This window comes from Ailuropoda melanoleuca, chromosome 4, assembly GCF_002007445.2.
Source record: "Ailuropoda melanoleuca isolate Jingjing chromosome 4, ASM200744v2, whole genome shotgun sequence".
NCBI classification, from domain to species: Eukaryota; Metazoa; Chordata; class Mammalia; order Carnivora; family Ursidae; genus Ailuropoda; species Ailuropoda melanoleuca.
Window position 1 is genome coordinate 121783257 of NC_048221.1, and position 21762 is coordinate 121805018.

At 54.2% G+C, this 21762-nt stretch overlaps 2 protein-coding genes across 2 annotated transcripts in view; both read right to left on the bottom strand.

Annotated features, from left to right (window-relative positions):
• Positions 1-387: 387 nt before the first annotated feature.
• LOC117802038 (TOG array regulator of axonemal microtubules protein 2-like) lies at positions 388-14074 on the bottom strand. Its single transcript, XM_034659706.1, has 3 exons — positions 13879-14074; positions 5107-5193; positions 388-836 (listed from the first exon to the last, which is right to left on the bottom strand). The coding sequence occupies exons 1-3, from the start codon at positions 14015-14017 to the stop codon at positions 580-582; spliced, it is 483 nt and encodes a 160-aa protein (XP_034515597.1). The 5' UTR covers positions 14018-14074; the 3' UTR covers positions 388-579.
• Positions 14075-15724: 1650 nt separating this feature from the next.
• Positions 15725-21762, bottom strand: part of TOGARAM2 (TOG array regulator of axonemal microtubules 2) — a 61936-nt gene continuing 55898 nt past the window's right edge. Inside the window, exons 21-25 of the mRNA XM_034657297.1 lie at positions 21038-21155; positions 20568-20662; positions 18844-19036; positions 16573-16822; positions 15725-15792 (exon numbers count right to left, since the gene is read on the bottom strand). Coding sequence (XP_034513188.1) covers positions 15725-15792; positions 16573-16822; positions 18844-19036; positions 20568-20662; positions 21038-21155 — 724 coding nt within the window. The remainder of the gene's footprint in view (positions 15793-16572; positions 16823-18843; positions 19037-20567; positions 20663-21037; positions 21156-21762) is intronic.

Genomic DNA, 21762 nt, shown 5'->3' on the forward strand with positions numbered 1-21762 from the left:
TGAAGCATCATCTGGTCCTCTGCAGAAGTAGCCAGAAGACCAGCTTCCAGAGAAGGCTTTCAGTAACGCAAATGTCAAACTCTCCCTCACATCAGCCTTACAACAACTGAACTGGATTTGAAGGGCAACTCTAGGTCTCTGGGTTGCGGAGGGCTGGCCCAGCCTCTCACAGATGGGGGCCATGCCCAGACATGGTCTGCGACGTTGGGTCTGTGCCTCGCTCTTCCTCCCTGACTCTTCGTCCCCGTGCCATCTACGGCTGGTTTTGCTGCTGCCTTGTTTCCTTTCGGACAATTCGAGTTTTTTAAAAAAATTCTCTGAGGTTAAAAAAGTGCAAGATAATAAAACCTTAGAAAAATAAGTACTTCTTTTATTTCTACTTCAAAATATACTATGTACATCTGGAGCTCTAAGAGAAAGTAGACCGGGAGAGGATTCCATCATAAAAATAAAATAAGGTTAAAAGATAACGACTGCCCATTTCAGATCGGTCTCTAACCCAGTTGAAAGGGGCATGAGCTGCCAGTTGTCTTGCTGTCCGAGGCCATCCCTCTGTCGGTGACGTTGGCTGGGGCTGCCTCACGGGGATGCTGCGTCTAAGAGTTCCTGGAGCGTTCTGAGGACCTGCTGTGGCTGGCCAGCGGCCAGGTCCTGCAGCCGGGAGCCCATCTGCTCCTGAAGGCTCCTGGACAGCTGGCGCACCACCGTGCGGACGTTCCCGCTGAGCCCCGGCAGGACACTGTTCCCGGTCATGCTGCTCAGGAAACCCCAGAGGACTGGCGGGACATGGCGTTCCACAGCCTGGGGCTTCTGGGGGTACACGGAGGCCACCAGTACTGTTGGACAGAAAACGGGGACACTTATTTGAGGCAGGCACTCCCTCCCTCTCCTGCTGCCCTCTCTTGGGACACCGGCTCTATCCCCACAAAGGGCAGACAGCCCAGAAGGGCCAACTAGTCCATAAGACACACCAGCCAGGGCTCAGGACATGTTTACAGGCCCATGAAAATGGTTTGATTTCTTTTAAAATCCAAACAAAAAAATATGAAGATATTCAACCTCGTGTATATTCATGTTTATACCAATCAGGTATAAAATATAATTTTTAACTTTTTTCTTTTTTATGGAGGAATGAGTATGCAAAGGCAAAATTGCTCAGAGCCCAGGATGGTCGCAATTGGTCCCTGCAGCCCCGGGGAGAGGAAAGAGGCCGACACCCCTCGACTACAATCTGGTATAATTTTAATCCACATTCCCACCTATATGAGTTCATACAGAGAAAACCCACACCGGGGAGAAAAGTCAACACTCTCTCAAATGAAGCATTCTGAAAAATAAAGCAGCCAGCAGGAGAGAAGACCAGTGTGGCCTCCCCAGTGTCTGGACGCCAAACCCCACGACAAGACCAGCAGTAATCCAGGAGGCATGAATGTACTTAACCATCGAGCTCTGCACAGACCCTCGATTCAGTGATGAACCCCCCACATCTGGTTCTCCCAGACCCTCTACCCTTCTTTAATCCCCAGAAAACCCACAAGCAGGCTACCCCTGCCAGCAAGCCTTCCATCACAGAGTAAATGCCAGGGTCAAAGCCACCTAAAGAGCCAGCCCAAGTCACTTCACAGGGGCCCCTCCAGCCTTCAGCCGAGGCCGCCTTCCCTGCGGGCGTCCCTGCTAACAATGCTTGCTCTGCACACTCAGGGCAGTGGGCCTGTCCTCCTGCCAAAGGAGAAGTGCTGGTGAGAGCAAACGACCTTTACACATTGATGGAGCAAAAAAACCTGGAAGGTTCCCTGGGCCAAGACACACCCGGAAAACTAACACTGCTGGGGTCCAGAGTCTGAGGCTCAGAGCTTTGCCGCGTGACTCCATTGTCCTCACAGCACCTTGAGAGGCAGGACACCAGTCCATCTCGCAGAGGAGGAAGCCAACATTCAGGGGTCAAGGAGCTCGCCCCAGACCACACCGCTAACGAGGGCAGAGGGCAGAGGCCAAGCCTGCCTTGACTCCACAGGTCAAGCTCTGCACCCCTTGCTGCCCCCAACCCTCTAGGGGTTCTGCGGGTCAGAGGTTGGTGAGGAGTTTTATTTTTAGTGAAACCTCCAGCTTGTCCTTCCTTCACCAGCATAACATCATCTAACCCCCTAGGATGTTTCCCACAGGGCCCCTCGGACTCTAGGGCCAGGCGGGGACAACAGAGGGCCGGAGAAGATGCGCTGCCCCCCGACCCACCCCGCAAAGCTTGCCCCTGGAGAAGTGTCATTTCCCGTGGAGTGTGTACACTGGCCTTCAGGCCACACCCTCGGGCTTCCTGCACCCCACACTGTGGGGTCTCCCTGGGGGCTCCCCAGTGTTACTGAACCCTCAGAAGTAAAGGTGGTCCTGTTTCCCGGGAAGGCAGGACTGCACCCAGCGAGCCAACCCAGCCGTGTTGGCCAGTGAGCCACTTCATAAAGTGGGGCAGAGGTGGGAGCTAGAAACGCTGAAGCTGGAGACAGGCCAAGAGGAGGGCACAGGTACCAGGAAAGTCACCAGGGCAGCCCCAAGGTGCGGGGGTTGGGGGTGGGAGGCTAGGAGGCACAGGGGAGAGGTCGGAGCGGGGGTGGCCAGAGGGAACAAAAGAAAACCACTGATTGGTTCTATAGGTGACCTGATTGGTCACCTATACTGAGCCACTGTAACTCAAGGCTTCCTAAGCCTCCGTGGGATCCCACCTGCAGACCAAGGTGAGAACTATCCCAGGAACCAGGCCCAGGCAGGGCTCCCCCATGCCCACCAAAGGGTGAGGGATTCANGCTAGGAGGCACAGGGGAGAGGTCGGAGCGGGGGTGGCCAGAGGGAACAAAAGAAAACCAAGGATGGTGGCCAGAGGGAACAAAAGAAAACCACTGATTGGTTCTATAGGTGACCTGATTGGTCACCTATACTGAGCCACTGTAACTCAAGGCTTCCTAAGCCTCCGTGGGATCCCACCTGCAGACCAAGGTGAGAACTATCCCAGGAACCAGGCCCAGGCAGGGCTCCCCCATGCCCACCAAAGGGTGAGGGGTTCACCTGCCCCACCTCCCCGGCATGCTGCACTCCCACCTGCAATCTCTCCCTCCCAGCAGCCGGGCGATCAGCAACAGGCCTGGGAAGCTCCCTCCCGCAGCCAGGCCCCCTTTCCCCAGATCCGGGTCAGGTCCAGGAGGTAGCGGTCACCTGGCTGACAGGGGTGGGCCCCTCAAGCCAGCAGAGGCGGCGGTGGCCCTTCTGGGAGTCATCATGAGGAAGAAAACCCCATTAAATTGGAGCTTACGAGGCAGCTGAAGTAATTAGCAAGATTAACTCCTGTTAAGCTGTGCTATTATTAGTCCGCACCTTGTGTCAATGGAAATGTTCTTCTCTGCTCCTGGCTGACACCGACTTACCAGGAGAGCTATGTAGAAATGCTTGCCTTGGAGGTCTCTTGGAAACAGGTAGAAAATATTTAAAGTTAAATGGATAATCTAAAGTGAGGTACCCACCCACCTCTGGGGCCCATATATCACCTGTACATGGACAGGTAAGGGTTTCACCCAGAGAAGGTGGATTTTGAGCCACAGAATAGGTTCCTTGTCTGGTGCCCAGGTGGTCTCCGTTACATGGCCCCTGGGCACCAAGAGTGTGACACTGTGGCTGCATTGCGGTCCCCAACCCTACTTTGCTTGCCCCACCTACTTGGAGAAGGCGTGGCACCTGGATGGGAGGTAAGGGTCCACTTCAGGGACACTAGAAGGAGTGAACCCGGGCCCAGAGGCAAGGCCAAGGGTGGTGGAGGCTCAGAATGACACCCTCAGTCAGGCAACCTGTGCTGAGCACCCCCAATGTGGACAGAGGACGGCACAGGGTGAGACCTGCTCTTCGAGGCTCNGGGTAAGACCTGCTCTTCGAGGCTTGGGAAAGTCAGGCGGGAGGGCTACACGGAGGCTAGCGCCAGAACCAGGCAGGCCCGGCCCAGCTGGAGGAAGAAGGGCAGAGAACGGATCGGCAGGCACAGAGGATGAGAGATCAGTCTGAAAGGGTGGCTGGCATGCTGGTGCCCGGGAGACTAAGGCAGGGGACACTCAGGGAGACGCAGCATAGCACAGAGGCTCTGCGGCCAGGCTCCCAAGGACAAATCCTGGGTTTCTCATCAAAGGACCTTGGGCACTTAACATTTCTGAGTCAGGAGGGCCAGGCAGCGACAGGCCTTGTGGGCCGCTCCAGGGAGCCGGGGCACCAGCCTGAAGACAACCCACGCAAGGATTTACACATGGGGTAGCCCCACCCGTCTGCATGTTAGGGGGAGGGATGCCCAGAGGTCTAGAGAACAGAATCCTTCTGCCTCCTTCCTGGATGGGACCTTCCTAAGAAGGGAGAGGAGGCTTCTGGCAAGGAGGAGAGATGAAAAAAACAAGAAACCTGCCCAAGACCGGAGTTGGCATGGGGCAAATGGGTCTGTCGACCACAAAGCCCCTGTCCTTGCCATGCTGCCAGCTCGAGGGCCACACGAGGTCTCGGCCCTGGAATGAAATCACCCGAGACTGCAAACTCAGAGCAGACATCAGCTGAGAGCAAGCTTTCCTCAGCCAAAGCTTGAACAAAGCCGAGCAGACTCAGGCCAGAGCCCCAGCTCCACGTAATGCGGGTCCGCATGCCCAGCAAAGGGGTCAAGTAGGGTTGGCATCCAGGCTGTGCCCTGCTTGGCAGGCTGTGCATGCGCACGAAGGGACAGCGCTCATCTCACACGGGGCTGCTGCTGACCAAGCCCCCACCTGCGAGCCCGGGTCTACCCAGAAGAGCTGGGGTTTTTCTGATTCGCACAAAGATGCCCTATGGGCTAGTGGAAGTCCTGTTTGCAAAGAAGAAATGCATCATGGTTTCTTAAAGACTATTTTGTGTATGTACCCACCTGCCTCATTTTGGTCAAAGCCAAAGATGATCTTTTGGTAATATGGCAATTATTTTTTAAAAGCAGATTAGCACATGTCTAAAAGGTCTGTGAGGATTGTTGGATTATTTGGGGGGCTAAGATCACGAGTGGTTCAGCTGCATGCCAGGAGGCTGACTGGAAGGCTAGGGCGAGGGGGCTTTGGGGATGCTCACCAGACAGACGTTCTACAACATCGAGCACCGCGCGGCCACTCAGGAAACGCACCCGCCCAGCAAATGCTTGTAGGAGGCAGAGGTTGTCTGCAAGAGAAGGAGGGTGTCAGTGGCCATGATGCTGTGGCCCGAGCAGTGGCACCCACTGTTCAGTGCCAGGTACCTGCGACATCCACACAGGGGAGGAGGCCCGCTGGGGAGCTGAATTAAATTCTCTGCGTCACCATGGGGTGTTTGGGGAAGAGTGGGTGGCCCGGTGTAGTTACACTGGCTCCTGACTACGTCTCACTTACTCCCACAGATCTGGTTCCTATTGTCTGTCATTCCTCAAAATTGCTGAGTTTGGGGCAAAAGAGGGTTTGCCCACAGTCCTGGGCAAACCAAGATGGCTGGTCACCCTACCAGCGGCAGAAGCTTCCAGCTGGCTCTCTTTGGGTCAGAGGAGGGAATTCGCAGGGGGCGTGTATGAGCTCTCAATAGTTTATACATAAGCTCCCCGTGTGAGGCTTGGGCCCAGAAGGCATACTCGTAAAGACAGGAGAGTTTATCCTCCACGTGCCCTCACCCATTCTTCAGGAGGGTTAGGGGAAAGAGGGATTTTTACCTTTTTTTTTTTTTAATTGTCCCAGCACCCCGACACCCACTGGGCACTCCAGCCACACCCGGGCCCAGGAGCCAGCTCTCCCTGCTGCCCAGCCACGCTCATGGTGGGGCCTGAGGACAGGGGCCTCCCCCATTTGGATGTTGAAGGAGTGTTAATTAGAATGAACCACAGATGGTGAAATCACAGGCAACTAGGGTGGGGAATGTTTGGGGGAGAAAGAAGCCGTCTGGTATATTCTGCAGTTGTATTTCTAAAGCCAACTCTGGCAGGATCCCATAGATGCTGAATTTAGAAATGGCTGATTCTTCCCCATTCTGGCTGACATCTCCTGGTTTCTCAGACTATTACACTTGAGGTCCTGCATTCCTCACAGAGACACACAAGGTGAGGAAAGTCTCCCTCTACCCGAGAAAGGCGTGCTCACATAGACGATACACACCCAGCTCCCAACGCTGCCCCAGCTGTCCCCCCATTATTCCATGGGATGGAGTGCAAATAGCAAAACACACTTTCCGGGGATGTGGCCGAGGGGCCTGCTTGCACTTGTCATGGAAGTCTGTATGGCTGTTCCCACAGGTGCCCCCAGAAAGTGTGTCCTGGGGTCTCAGGGGCTGATCGGCTCAAGGCCAGATTTCTCTTAGCAGGGGACAGAGACTAGAGACCCACCTGCGGGAGTCTACCTTCTCCGCACCCCTCAAATACCTCCGCATCCCACTGGATATGCAATCAAAGCTTCGCTTTTCCCACCAGACGGCAATTCTAGCTAAGAGCTCATCCCTTGCTCTCCTCCTGAGAGCTGTAAGGGATACAGAGGAGGAAACGGACACGTATACATCACACACAACGCTGTTGCTTGCAAAAGCGCCATCCGTAAGTTAGGCGACAGTCTTTCAAATAATTTGTTCTGGGAGATGAAAGAGAGGCCAGCCTCTAGAATATTGTAGTTAGCAAGAAGTGGTCTCAGGGTGTCTTAGTAAATCTGTAATTGTGTAAGATTAGGTGTTTTTTTTTTTAAAGATTTTATTTATTTATTTGACAGAGATAGAGACAGCCAGCAAAAGAGGGAACACAAGCAGGGGGAGTGGGAGAGGAAGAAGCAGGCTCACAGCAGAAGAGCCCGACGTGGGGCTCGATCTCAGAACGCTGGGATCACGCCCTGAGCTGAAGGCAGACGCCCAACTGCTGTGCCACCCAGGCGCCCCAAGATTAGGTTTTTATATCAATGTCACCTGCATTATTGTTTCCAGATGCTTCTATTTGCCCCACCCCCATCATTAGCCATGAGCTCACCTCCAAGGACAAGGACTTCTGCCTCCTTGCTCTCCCCAGTAACACTCAGTCCAGGACATTTTCTGGACACAGCCGGGCCTCCCCCTCCTGGTGGCTGACATGGCCTCCCAGAGCCAGAGAGAGGTGAAGAACTTGGGGGATTCTTGCAAATGCACCTCCAGCAGACATCTGTGCTGGATCGTGCTCCCACGTGCCTGGCACACAACAGGTGCTCCATCAATGCTCCAGGACAACAGGGAGTGTTAAAGCAGAGACATCGAGCATGCCCGAGCTGGTTTATAAACTCCAGAGCTCCACACCCCAAGTACCTGGCCTCTGTCCCTCTGTCTGCGTTTGTAGCGACGGTTCACCTTCCAGGTCACACCCAGGTTTAATGAGCGGCGGGAGAGTATACGGTGAGGGGTGTGGGCTCTGAGTCTCCTGGACTAAACCCTTGGCTCTTCCACGTTTCTCTGTGTTGACACTGGACAAAACCTCCTGTACCTGGTCAGGACTCTGTGAGTCACGGTATGTCACGCAGCCCCAAAGCTAGGTCCATTCATGGCAGGAAAACTGGGAACGATCCATTTAAACAGAAAAATGCAAGCTACAGCCTAGGCAGGGGACAGAGCTGTTAAAAGTGACTCAAGTGTGTAATCATATGTAAATGCTTGTGCTCTGCTTCTGTTTAAAAGCACGATGCAAATTTGAATGTGTAATATCATCATGACTCAACACGAATAGGCACAGAAAAAAACCTGAAATGGAAAGTGCCAAATGTTAATAATGGTCTCTTCCAGAAGTTGAGACTAAAAATGAGGGGCTTTCAAATTTTTCCTTTCCGATGCTTTGTATTTTCCATTTTCTCAATAATGAACAACCTGACTTTTACGTGCTGGAAAGTAAACTTTACATTTTTAAGCTAAGTAGGAAGGCTCCATGGTAGCATGAAAAACACGTTAAACGAAAGAAGCAAAGTCTAAATTGTATTTACACTGCAATCTTTAACCAGGGAATTGTGTACACATGTAGACAAGAAAGAGAAGAGAGATTTTTAAGCAGCTGGCACACTAGAGGGGCACCACGGATGAATTTCTAAATTCCCTGGGTGATACCATGTGGATCATATGGTTTGTATAAGGTAATGAATTTGGAGTCAGCAGAGCAAAACAGCAAAAGGAGATCTGAACCTGCCCATTTCCAAGCTTATCTGCTCTCTCCAGCACTGGCTGGGGGCTGCGCTAAATTAAGAGAACGTCTTTTGAGGCTCAGTCGGGCCGGGGGGGGGGGTGGCTGTCGGCAGCCTGAATTTTTTTATTTTAAGATTTTGTTTATTTATTTGAAAGAGAGAAATGAGAGAAAGCATGAGATGGGGGAGGGTCAGAGGGAGAAGCAGACTCCCTGCTGAGCAGGGAGACTGATGGGGACTCGATCGGGGGGGAGTAGATCCCAGGACTCCGGGATCATGACCTGAGCCGAAAGCAGTCGCTTTCGAGCCATTCGGGTGCCCCTGATGTTTTCATCAGTGAAGTTTCTTCTGTTGCTAACCTGGTAACAGGGCCCAAAGACAGAACCAGCCCATCTGCCCAGGAGCTGCCTTGATCCCCAGAATAACTCCCCTGAAATCAGAAGATCTTGGTGCTAAGTAGAAAGGATGACCCTCCAGGCTCCTTTCTGGAGAGGCCCCCAGGCAGGCAGTAATAAAGGGCAGAGGTCAGGGAGCAAGGTGCCCACATGTCTCCTTCCTCACCACCTCCCAAAAAGGGGACGTGGGCAGAAATTCCCCACCTGCTTTGTCGACCACCACACCACCTGCCCCATGCACCCTCGGGAAGACCAAGGAACTCTAGAAGAGAAGGGGTAGCTCATGAGTCAACTTATCACCAAATTCCAGAATCAAGAGGGACCCTAAGAGGCTGCCTAAGAAAGCCAACCTCCCAATTCAGCTGTGCCATCTGGACTTTGTGCCAGAAGACGGACTACCCCAGCTGCGTTCTCCATCCCCATGGCCCCATTGAGCAGGGAACAAACCATAACATGCTGAGCCATTCCTCTGTGACTCTCCACATTTAAGTATTTCACAGCATTTCATGGTTCCTCTCCAGGCTGGAGCCCAGAATCCCTTGTGGGGGATGACGCTAGGCTTGGGAGAAAGCCCTCTCCGTTCAAAGAGCCCCAAGCCACTTCCAGGAGGGGCCTCAGGAAGCTGAGAGTGGACTGGAGCCACCAGGCTCCACCTGGGTGAAATGGGAAGGAAGATTTACACCCTTTCTCTTCTGCCACACCTGCCCCAATCTCTGCTTCTACCACCCGATCCCCTGGGACCGTGGGAAGTTTAATGACTTGTATCCACTTTTCCTTCTGCTGGGGGCATCGTCAGCCATTTCGAAGAAGACCCTGTCCCAGGAGGAAAGGACAACTCTAGGCATCTTCCTAGAAGCTGCAACCTGACTCAAGTTGTGGTCAGATCACAAAAGCAGGCCAGCCGCAAGCCCCCTTTCCAGGGTGGCCAGCCCAGGTGGGTACAGCAGGGCCCCAGGTAGAGAAGGCCTGAGTCCTGTGACCATGCGAGACCCCAGGTTCTGCAGCCCAAAGCTCCAGAGCTCCAGCGTGCTCTAGAGGATAGCCCAGTGGCAGAAAGTGGAAACTTTGACATCCAGAGAGGGAGGAGTTAAAGGCGCCTCTCCCCGGACCAGGGTGCTTAGGCTCTTCAAATAGCTAAAGCCTATTTTGCTTGGTGCAGGTTTTCCCAATAAATCCAGGGCCCGCAGTGATTTACCAAGAGCCTTGGTTATTGGCAACAGCAATCTCACTTACCCAGAGCAGCACTGAGAACTAGCCGTAATTTAAAGTTGGATTTATATTGTTTGTTCTACAGCAACAAACTCAGCAAATCATAAATTCCCTTTGAGATGAAGAGAGGAAATTGACAGTATTTATGAACTCGAAAGGCAGAGAAGGGCCTGACCAGGCCTTTGATTTGTAACTGAAACTGCTTCTGGAAGCTTCAGCCAAGGACACAGCTGCCGGCCAGTCCCAGAGAGCTGGGCTCCCACAGGGTGTGGGCACTGGGAGGGGAGGGGTGCCTGGCAGTGTTTGCAGCCTCATCACGGGGATGCTCTGTGGGTCCTAAAGGGAGGACGTGGCTCTGTGCTCATTGGGACACAGAGCAACAAGGCCAACACGGGCAGTTCTCAGATCATGAGCTTCCTTACATCGTGGCGAGAGTGGTTAGTGAGAACTCAGGGCTCCTCTGGTCTGGACATGACTGTACTCATGTGCTACGTCCCGCACACGCCTGCACTTCGGTCTGTATCCTGGACATACCACATAGCACCTTCTAAGGCATCTAAGAAAGGAATGAAGAGCAGGAGTGGCTGCGCCCAAAATCCCACCTATGATGTTGGAGAACCAAGGTGGTGTGAGAGCAAAGAACGCGGGACAGAGGAGCTCTCACCGTTCCTGATGTCTCTCCCGTAGCTCACTCCTTTTTCCCTTTTCATCCCATCCCAACCCTCACTCCCTACTCCTCACTCAGATTCCTCCCACCCTGAGCCCTGGCCCCAAACAGTCTTCCTCAAAGGCAACTCTCATCTGTTCCATGCTCAAAAGCCAACTCCTATACAGACAATCAAGGTGGCCTGTCCTGGTCCACCCGCCCGTCCACTTTTTCCTCTCTAGCAGGCTTGCTCTGCTGTCGCACCGCCATCCTGTCTGGTCCTCATACAAGCCACCCCCACTGCTATCATCTGTACAACTAGAAACATTGCTAGCGACGCTTCCAGCTTCTTCCTGGCAACCCAGACCTAGTTTTCCCTCAAGGTCCTGTTGGCTCAATCACTGCGGTACTGTGTGGCCCTGGGTGAGTCATTTCTGTCATATGTACTATGAGGAGGCAAGACTAGATCACCTACATATCTTCTCCACACCTCCCATCTAGGACACTCGGGTGGATGTGACATGGGAAGGCCTGCCAAACAGGTCCTGGGCTGCCCACCCCTGTCCTACACAGCCTCCGGGAAAACATTTGGCCTGACAGCCCCCCAGGGCCAATCAGCGCTCTGCTGATTCCCAGCAGGAAGGGTGAGCCCACCCTAGAGCAGACTCAGGGAGCAAACATGCTCCCTACCAGAGCCAAACAGGGCTGAGGCAGGAGACTCACCCAGATTCTCAATCATGGCGTCCAGCANGACTCCGGGATCATGACCTGAGCCGAAAGCAGTCGCTTTCGAGCCATTCGGGTGCCCCTGATGTTTTCATCAGTGAAGTTTCTTCTGTTGCTAACCTGGTAACAGGGCCCAAAGACAGAACCAGCCCATCTGCCCAGGAGCTGCCTTGATCCCCAGAATAACTCCCCTGAAATCAGAAGATCTTGGTGCTAAGTAGAAAGGATGACCCTCCAGGCTCCTTTCTGGAGAGGCCCCCAGGCAGGCAGTAATAAAGGGCAGAGGTCAGGGAGCAAGGTGCCCACATGTCTCCTTCCTCACCACCTCCCAAAAAGGGGACGTGGGCAGAAATTCCCCACCTGCTTTGTCGACCACCACACCACCTGCCCCATGCACCCTCGGGAAGACCAAGGAACTCTAGAAGAGAAGGGGTAGCTCATGAGTCAACTTATCACCAAATTCCAGAATCAAGAGGGACCCTAAGAGGCTGCCTAAGAAAGCCAACCTCCCAATTCAGCTGTGCCATCTGGACTTTGTGCCAGAAGACGGACTACCCCAGCTGCGTTCTCCATCCCCATGGCCCCATTGAGCAGGGAACAAACCATAACATGCTGAGCCATTCCTCTGTGACTCTCCACATTTAAGTATTTCACAGCATTTCATGGTTCCTCTCCAGGCTGGAGCCCAGAATCCCTTGTGGGGGATGACGCTAGGCTTGGGAGAAAGCCCTCTCCGTTCAAAGAGCCCCAAGCCACTTCCAGGAGGGGCCTCAGGAAGCTGAGAGTGGACTGGAGCCACCAGGCTCCACCTGGGTGAAATGGGAAGGAAGATTTACACCCTTTCTCTTCTGCCACACCTGCCCCAATCTCTGCTTCTACCACCCGATCCCCTGGGACCGTGGGAAGTTTAATGACTTGTATCCACTTTTCCTTCTGCTGGGGGCATCGTCAGCCATTTCGAAGAAGACCCTGTCCCAGGAGGAAAGGACAACTCTAGGCATCTTCCTAGAAGCTGCAACCTGACTCAAGTTGTGGTCAGATCACAAAAGCAGGCCAGCCGCAAGCCCCCTTTCCAGGGTGGCCAGCCCAGGTGGGTACAGCAGGGCCCCAGGTAGAGAAGGCCTGAGTCCTGTGACCATGCGAGACCCCAGGTTCTGCAGCCCAAAGCTCCAGAGCTCCAGCGTGCTCTAGAGGATAGCCCAGTGGCAGAAAGTGGAAACTTTAACATCCGGAGAGGGAGGAGTTAAAGGCGCCTCTCCCCGGACCAGGGTGCTTAGGCTCTTCAAATAGCTAAAGCCTATTTTGCTTGGTGCAGGTTTTCCCAATAAATCCAGGGCCCGCAGTGATTTACCAAGAGCCTTGGTTATTGGCAACAGCAATCTCACTTACCCAGAGCAGCACTGAGAACTAGCCGTAATTTAAAGTTGGATTTATATTGTTTGTTCTACAGCAACAAACTCAGCAAATCATAAATTCCCTTTGAGATGAAGAGAGGAAATTGACAGTATTTATGAACTCGAAAGGCAGAGAAGGGCCTGACCAGGCCTTTGATTTGTAACTGAAACTGCTTCTGGAAGCTTCAGCCAAGGACACAGCTGCTGGCCAGTCCCAGAGAGCTGGGCTCCCGCAGGGTGTGAGCACTGGGAGGGGAGGGGTGCCTGGCAGTGTTTGCAGCCTCATCACGGGGATGCTCTGTGGGTCCTAAAGGGAGGACGTGGCTCTGTGCTCATTGGGACACAGAGCAACAAGGCCAACACGGGCAGTTCTCAGATCATGAGCTTCCTTACATCGTGGCGAGAGTGGTTAGTGAGAACTCAGGGCTCCTCTGGTCTGGACATGACTGTACTCATGTGCTACGTCCCGCACACGCCTGCACTTCGGTCTGTATCCTGGACATACCACATAGCACCTTCTAAGGCATCTAAGAAAGGAATGAAGAGCAGGAGTGGCTGCGCCCAAAATCCCACCTATGATGTTGGAGAACCAAGGTGGTGTGAGAGCAAAGAACGCGGGACAGAGGAGCTCTCACCGTTCCTGATGTCTCTCCCGTAGCTCACTCCTTTTTCCCTTTTCATCCCATCCCAACCCTCACTCCCTACTCCTCACTCAGATTCCTCCCACCCTGAGCCCTGGCCCCAAACAGTCTTCCTCAAAGGCAACTCTCACCCGTTCCATGCTCAAAAGCCAACTCCTATACAGACAATCAAGGTGGCCTGTCCTGGTCCACCCGCCCGTCCACTTTTTCCTCTCTAGCAGGCTTGCTCTGCTGTCGCACCGCCATCCTGTCTGGTCCTCATACAAGCCACCCCCACTGCTATCATCTGTACAACTAGAAACATTGCTAGCGACGCTTCCAGCTTCTTCCTGGCAACCCAGACCTAGTTTTCCCTCAAGGTCCTGTTGGCTCAATCACTGCGGTACTGTGTGGCCCTGGGTGAGTCATTTCTGTCATATGTACTATGAGGAGGCAAGACTAGATCACCTACATATCTTCTCCACACCTCCCATCTAGGACACTCGGGTGGATGTGACATGGGAAGGCCTGCCAAACAGGTCCTGGGCTGCCCACCCCTGTCCTACACAGCCTCCGGGAAAACATTTGGCCTGACAGCCCCCCAGGGCCAATCAGCGCTCTGCTGATTCCCAGCAGGAAGGGTGAGCCCACCCTAGAGCAGACTCAGGGAGCAAACATGCTCCCTACCAGAGCCAAACAGGGCTGAGGCAGGAGACTCACCCAGATTCTCAATCATGGCGTCCAGCACGGTCACCGCGGCGGCGTAAATCCCCGGGTTCTTGGAGTTGAGGTTGTCTGCAACAGCAACGATGATGGAGAGCAGCATGGGGTGCAAGCTTTCTTTGAGGAGGGGGATCATCTTGGCAAGGGACTCCAGTGCCCACTGGTTCACTTTCTTGTTGGAATCCTGAAGCCTTGGGGTGANGCTAAGTAGAAAGGATGACCCTCCAGGCTCCTTTCTGGAGAGGCCCCCAGGCAGGCAGTAATAAAGGGCAGAGGTCAGGGAGCAAGGTGCCCACATGTCTCCTTCCTCACCACCTCCCAAAAAGGGGACGTGGGCAGAAATTCCCCACCTGCTTTGTCGACCACCACACCACCTGCCCCATGCACCCTCGGGAAGACCAAGGAACTCTAGAAGAGAAGGGGTAGCTCATGAGTCAACTTATCACCAAATTCCAGAATCAAGAGGGACCCTAAGAGGCTGCCTAAGAAAGCCAACCTCCCAATTCAGCTGTGCCATCTGGACTTTGTGCCAGAAGACGGACTACCCCAGCTGCGTTCTCCATCCCCATGGCCCCATTGAGCAGGGAACAAACCATAACATGCTGAGCCATTCCTCTGTGACTCTCCACATTTAAGTATTTCACAGCATTTCATGGTTCCTCTCCAGGCTGGAGCCCAGAATCCCTTGTGGGGGATGACGCTAGGCTTGGGAGAAAGCCCTCTCCGTTCAAAGAGCCCCAAGCCACTTCCAGGAGGGGCCTCAGGAAGCTGAGAGTGGACTGGAGCCACCAGGCTCCACCTGGGTGAAATGGGAAGGAAGATTTACACCCTTTCTCTTCTGCCACACCTGCCCCAATCTCTGCTTCTACCACCCGATCCCCTGGGACCGTGGGAAGTTTAATGACTTGTATCCACTTTTCCTTCTGCTGGGGGCATCGTCAGCCATTTCGAAGAAGACCCTGTCCCAGGAGGAAAGGACAACTCTAGGCATCTTCCTAGAAGCTGCAACCTGACTCAAGTTGTGGTCAGATCACAAAAGCAGGCCAGCCGCAAGCCCCCTTTCCAGGGTGGCCAGCCCAGGTGGGTACAGCAGGGCCCCAGGTAGAGAAGGCCTGAGTCCTGTGACCATGCGAGACCCCAGGTTCTGCAGCCCAAAGCTCCAGAGCTCCAGCGTGCTCTAGAGGATAGCCCAGTGGCAGAAAGTGGAAACTTTAACATCCGGAGAGGGAGGAGTTAAAGGCGCCTCTCCCCGGACCAGGGTGCTTAGGCTCTTCAAATAGCTAAAGCCTATTTTGCTTGGTGCAGGTTTTCCCAATAAATCCAGGGCCCGCAGTGATTTACCAAGAGCCTTGGTTATTGGCAACAGCAATCTCACTTACCCAGAGCAGCACTGAGAACTAGCCGTAATTTAAAGTTGGATTTATATTGTTTGTTCTACAGCAACAAACTCAGCAAATCATAAATTCCCTTTGAGATGAAGAGAGGAAATTGACAGTATTTATGAACTCGAAAGGCAGAGAAGGGCCTGACCAGGCCTTTGATTTGTAACTGAAACTGCTTCTGGAAGCTTCAGCCAAGGACACAGCTGCTGGCCAGTCCCAGAGAGCTGGGCTCCCGCAGGGTGTGAGCACTGGGAGGGGAGGGGTGCCTGGCAGTGTTTGCAGCCTCATCACGGGGATGCTCTGTGGGTCCTAAAGGGAGGACGTGGCTCTGTGCTCATTGGGACACAGAGCAACAAGGCCAACACGGGCAGTTCTCAGATCATGAGCTTCCTTACATCGTGGCGAGAGTGGTTAGTGAGAACTCAGGGCTCCTCTGGTCTGGACATGACTGTACTCATGTGCTACGTCCCGCACACGCCTGCACTTCGGTCTGTATCCTGGACATACCACATAGCACCTTCTAAGGCATCTAAGAAAGGAATGAAGAGCAGGAGTGGCTGCGCCCAAAATCCCACCTATGATGTTGGAGAACCAAGGTGGTGTGAGAGCAAAGAACGCGGGACAGAGGAGCTCTCACCGTTCCTGATGTCTCTCCCGTAGCTCACTCCTTTTTCCCTTTTCATCCCATCCCAACCCTCACTCCCTACTCCTCACTCAGATTCCTCCCACCCTGAGCCCTGGCCCCAAACAGTCTTCCTCAAAGGCAACTCTCACCCGTTCCATGCTCAAAAGCCAACTCCTATACAGACAATCAAGGTGGCCTGTCCTGGTCCACCCGCCCGTCCACTTTTTCCTCTCTAGCAGGCTTGCTCTGCTGTCGCACCGCCATCCTGTCTGGTCCTCATACAAGCCACCCCCACTGCTATCATCTGTACAACTAGAAACATTGCTAGCGACGCTTCCAGCTTCTTCCTGGCAACCCAGACCTAGTTTTCCCTCAAGGTCCTGTTGGCTCAATCACTGCGGTACTGTGTGGCCCTGGGTGAGTCATTTCTGTCATATGTACTATGAGGAGGCAAGACTAGATCACCTACATATCTCCTCCACACCTCCCATCTAGGACACTCGGGTGGATGTGACATGGGAAGGCCTGCCAAACAGGTCCTGGGCTGCCCACCCCTGTCCTACACAGCCTCCGGGAAAACATTTGGCCTGACAGCCCCCCAGGGCCAATCAGCGCTCTGCTGATTCCCAGCAGGAAGGGTGAGCCCACCCTAGAGCAGACTCAGGGAGCAAACATGCTCCCTACCAGAGCCAAACAGGGCTGAGGCAGGAGACTCACCCAGATTCTCAATCATGGCGTCCAGCACGGTCACCGCGGCGGCGTAAATCCCCGGGTTCTTGGAGTTGAGGTTGTCTGCAACAGCAACGATGATGGAGAGCAGCATGGGGTGCAAGCTTTCTTTGAGGAGGGGGATCATCTTGGCAAGGGACTCCAGTGCCCACTGGTTCACTTTCTTGTTGGAATCCTGAAGCCTTGGGGTGAAAGCATCAAAGACCTATTGAGGGAACAGAAACCAAGAGCCCATGGGAACCCAGCCTGGGCAGGAAGCCCACGACCCAACCAACCAGCCTCGTCAGGGATTCCTCCTGCCTCCCTGACGGAGTCATCCAACCTATGCCAGAACATTCTCAGTGACAAGGAGCTTACCTCCTCAAAAGGGGAGGAGGGCAGGAGGGAAGAACAACCACAGATGGAGCACTCATGGCGTCAAAGCATCTAGAGCACCTCGTTAGGGTGCCCTGCACTCTCCTGGAACGATTTAATCATGACGCTTGTGGTCCCATCCTCAGTTTACCGTTCAAAACAAAGCGAACACTGAGGCAGAAAGAGATTAAGTGATTTGCCCTGCATCACACAGCTAGTAAGGAGCCTGGAGGGACGCCCAGGTCTGCTGACTTCGAGCCTGTCTTAGCTACTCAGCTACAGAGCTTGACCATCAGCAGCCTCGATCCTGGACGAGGGGGCATCCGCCCTGGCTTCCAGTCTGTGAAGGGCCTGTGCTTGCTCCTAACCCACCCATCCAAGCAGCCTGGCCCAGTCGCCCGGCCAACCACATACTCTGCCCTCCACGCACCATGTGCCCGGCTAGACCAAGAGCGGCCGTGAGCCATGGCATCCTCTCCCTCTCCCTCCTCACCATAAATCTGCTAAAGGGACGAGAGATGCCCTGGACATCTCTGGGTGATCCCAAGGCGCCTGGCAGGAGGCAGTGCCTTTGCCCCCTCGGCTACTTCCAGGCAGTCTCACGGCGTTACCAAGGCAACGGGATAGTGGGTGCTTTTTGGGCTCCCTTTACCCTGAGGCATCTGGCACCATGTCCAACTCTGCCCTGAGTTTTCCAAATTGAAGTTGCACCCACAGGAGAGAGGTGGGGCGGGGGGTAGGGCTGGGGCAGCGCTCACCTGGACCAGGTTGGTGGTGATAAGCTCCGGCTTGGCCTTACAGTGCTCCAGAAGCCTCCCCACGCCTTCCATCCGAGACTGATACTCCTTGGCCTCCAGCAGCCGCGTCAGGTCTCGCAGCTGCTCCGCCACCTCTAGGCCACCGCGCACGGAGGAGCGTAGCCCCACCGGCCGAGGCCCGTGGCAGCTGAGCCTGTGTGGAAGGACCTTCTGACCTGGGCAGCCCCAGACGATGGATGCGCCTCTTGTCCCATGCCCCGCCCACAGACAGGCGAGACTGAGACAAGAGTGTCACCTGCAGCTTAGCCCACCCCCAACTTCTCCACCTGCTGCTTCAGGACACCGGCCCTGGAACTCCAAAAATCCCGTTTCCTCAGGGGACAACAAGGTTGCCTAGAGCCCCATCCTTTTGTCAGGGAACAGGGCTCTCTCTTCCTGCCTTTTTTTCTTTTTGCCGAAAACATGTGAAGAAGGAGGGGTTGGCATGGGAGTGAAAGGTGGGAGTCCACAGAAGGATGACTGCACATTTAAGCTGAGAGTGAGGGAAGATCTGGCCAGGTGCCTTTATCCTGACCCCTGGTCGCCTTGGCCCTGCTCATACTTCTCCAGGGACCAGGGAAGTGTTAAGCCCTGTTCTCTTCTGCTGAGAGCACATGCCTATTGTAGCCTCTGGCCCAGTCCAGCCAGCACGAGAGCAGGACTCCTACCCCCCACGCGCAGCTCAGAACCTGGCTCTTTGAGCTCATGCCCTACATGCAAGCCCCTGTGACAGAGCCCAACATCATCCAGGCTGTCATTCATTCCTACAGTCCACGTGGTTTGCCCACTGAGTGCCAGGAGCTGTCGTGGGCACTGAGGACAGTAAGATGAGAGACACATCTTTGCCTTNCTGGGTGATCCCAAGGCGCCTGGCAGGAGGCAGTGCCTTTGCCCCCTCGGCTACTTCCAGGCAGTCTCACGGTGTTACCAAGGCAATGGGATAGTGGGTGCTTTTGGGGCTCCCTTTACCCTGAGGCATCTGGCACCATGTCCAACTCTGCCCTGAGTTTTCCAAATTGAAGTTGCACCCACAGGAGAGAGGTGGGGCGGGGGGTAGGGCTGGGGCAGCGCTCACCTGGACCAGGTTGGTGGTGATAAGCTCCGGCTTGGCCTTACAGTGCTCCAGAAGCCTCCCCACGCCTTCCATCCGAGACTGATACTCCTTGGCCTCCAGCAGCCGCGTCAGGTCTCGCAGCTGCTCCGCCACCTCTAGGCCACCGCGCACGGAGGAGCGTAGCCCCACCGGCCGAGGCCCGTGGCAGCTGAGCCTGTGTGGAAGGACCTTCTGACCTGGGCAGCCCCAGACGATGGATGCGCCTCTTGTCCCATGCCCCGCCCACAGACAGGCGAGACTGAGACAAGAGTGTCACCTGCAGCTTAGCCCACCCCCAACTTCTCCACCTGCTGCTTCAGGACACCGGCCCTGGAACTCCAAAAATCCCGTTTCCTCAGGGGACAACAAGGTTGCCTAGAGCCCCATCCTTTTGTCAGGGAACAGGGCTCTCTCTTCCTGCCTTTTTTTCTTTTTGCCGAAAACATGTGAAGAAGGAGGGGTTGGCATGGGAGTGAAAGGTGGGAGTCCACAGAAGGATGACTGCACATTTAAGCTGAGAGTGAGGGAAGATCTTGCCAGGTGCCTTTATCCTGACCCCTGGTCGCCTTGGCCCTGCTCATACTTCTCCAGGGACCAGGGAAGTGTTAAGCCCTGTTCTCTTCTGCTGAGAGCACATGCCTATTGTAGCCTCTGGCCCAGTCCAGCCAGCACGAGAGCAGGACTCCTACCCCCCACGCGCAGCTCAGAACCTGGCTCTTTGAGCTCATGCCCTACATGCAAGCCCCTGTGACAGAGCCCAACATCATCCAGGCTGTCATTCATTCCTACAGTCCACGTGGTTTGCCCACTGAGTGCCAGGAGCTGTCGTGGGCACTGAGGACAGTAAGATGAGAGACACATCTTTGCCTTAAGGAGCTCACAGACTAATGCAGGCAGGTAAGCCAAGGGGCTGACAGAAGACGGAAGAACAGAGAGCGCAGAGTGTCAGAGAGAGCCTTGGGGGAAGGTGCTGGTGATGTGAGTCTTGTGGAATCTTGTAGAAGTAATAGGCATGTTCTAGGTGCTGTGGTACAGCATAAACAGAGCATGGGAGGAGACAGAACGTGGCAGGAGGGTGCTGGGCAGGAAGCACGAGCTGCTCTGGTCTGGCCGGGAGACCATGTGTGGCCAGAGCAGGAAGCTAGTCCTGAGCAAGTGGTGGGGGCTTCCCTGGCGCCAGCTAAGGAGTTCAGATGGGGTCCTCCCCAAGCACCAGAGAAGAATTTTGAGTTTCAGGCACATCAGTGACCAGAGGGCTTCTGCTTGGTTTCTAGCTCCTCCCGGCACCCACTCTCCAGCCTCCCCGCCCATTCCCTCACATCTGCCTTCGTCCCAGCTTTGCCTCTAAATTCACCCCAGGCCACCCTTATGGCAACAGGATGTGTGGCTCAAAGAGGGCAGAGAAACGCTGAGCTCAGGCAGATAGCCCGGCCAGCAACACGCCCTGCGGGGACTAGGGGCACTGCACCCACTCAGTAGGACTGCAGAAACCAACCTCTCCTGGCAAGTGCTTCTAATCCCAGGATTTGGTCTCCCTGAGATCTGGGTGGGGGAACACCTCTTACAAATTCACCCAGATCCAACTAGGTCTCCACCATAGCCCAGATCCACACAGCCTCCCGGAGCCACCCCTGGCCCAGGGCCACCAGGCCACCTCCATTGGCAGCCTCGAACGTGGAGCCCCAGAGAGACAAGAGCAGCCATACCCATCCTCGCCGGGCAGCCCGTTCTCACACAGCACCAGACTCCTCGACACCTTGCAGCCCTTGGCAGATAGAAGTCCGTCACTATCTTCTATTCCCTTGAAAGAGGCACACAGACATGAGCCAAAGGGGTGGCCCTCTGGGGAACTGCTGGCCACTCGGGGCTAGACCATAGTGAGAGGAATAACCCCTCCCACCCGGCAGAGCTTCTGAGGCACACCTGAGCATTCTAGACCACTGGTAGTCAAGGCAGGGGTCAAGATCCCCATTTAACAGGAGACAGTGTGGACGCCCAGGCTGGCTCAACGTACACCGGCAGAGAGGGGCAGAGCCAGGTCCGAGCACAGGGGAAGGAAATCACATCTATCCCACCTGGCAGGAGTTGTGGGTGAAATGGAATCCCCTGACCGGCTCAGCTCTGACCTCCCCTGCGCCCCTCTACCCTACCCCACCTGCTCAGGCCCCCAGCTCACCCGCTGCTTAATAGCTGCCATGACCTTCCGTAGGTCATGCGACGGGAGGCTCTGCTGCAGAAATGTGTCAAACTTCGTGTTCGACATCAAGATATTCACCATCTTGCGGCCATAAAACCTGCCGCAGGAGAGAGACAGGGGTGAAGAAACAGCCATAGAAATGAATGCACCATGAATCTGCTTTACGAATGCACAGAAGTTTTCTAATTGTAATAAAAGAGTTTTCAATACTTTTTCTAATTAAGATAGTAATCGCTAATTAAGACAGTTAAAAATGATTCATAAAGGAATAAACATCATCTGTAGCCCCGTAACCAAGAGAAAACCACTATTACATTTTCACATATTTTCTTGTAGTCTTTTTGACGCATATACATTTTTGTCGATACCAGAATGTATATGCAACTTGCCTCTGGCTTTTTTCACTTCAATTAATTATTAATCATCTTCCCATGTCATCCTTTTTAGTGGATTCATAATATTCCATTGGATGACTATACCAAAACGTACTTAACTTCTTCGAGTACGGGGCATCTAGAAGTCTGAGGAAGCGTGCGGGGGGTAGTATGGGAGGAAGTGGTTAGCTCTACCTAGTGAACCATGGTGGATGGGGAGGAAATCAAGCAGGGCTTCACAGAAGAGGTGACCCTTAGATTGGGACTCAAAAGAGGAGTAGGAGTTCACAAGTGGGATGGGATCAGGGAGTAAGGGGGCGGGGGGGGGGG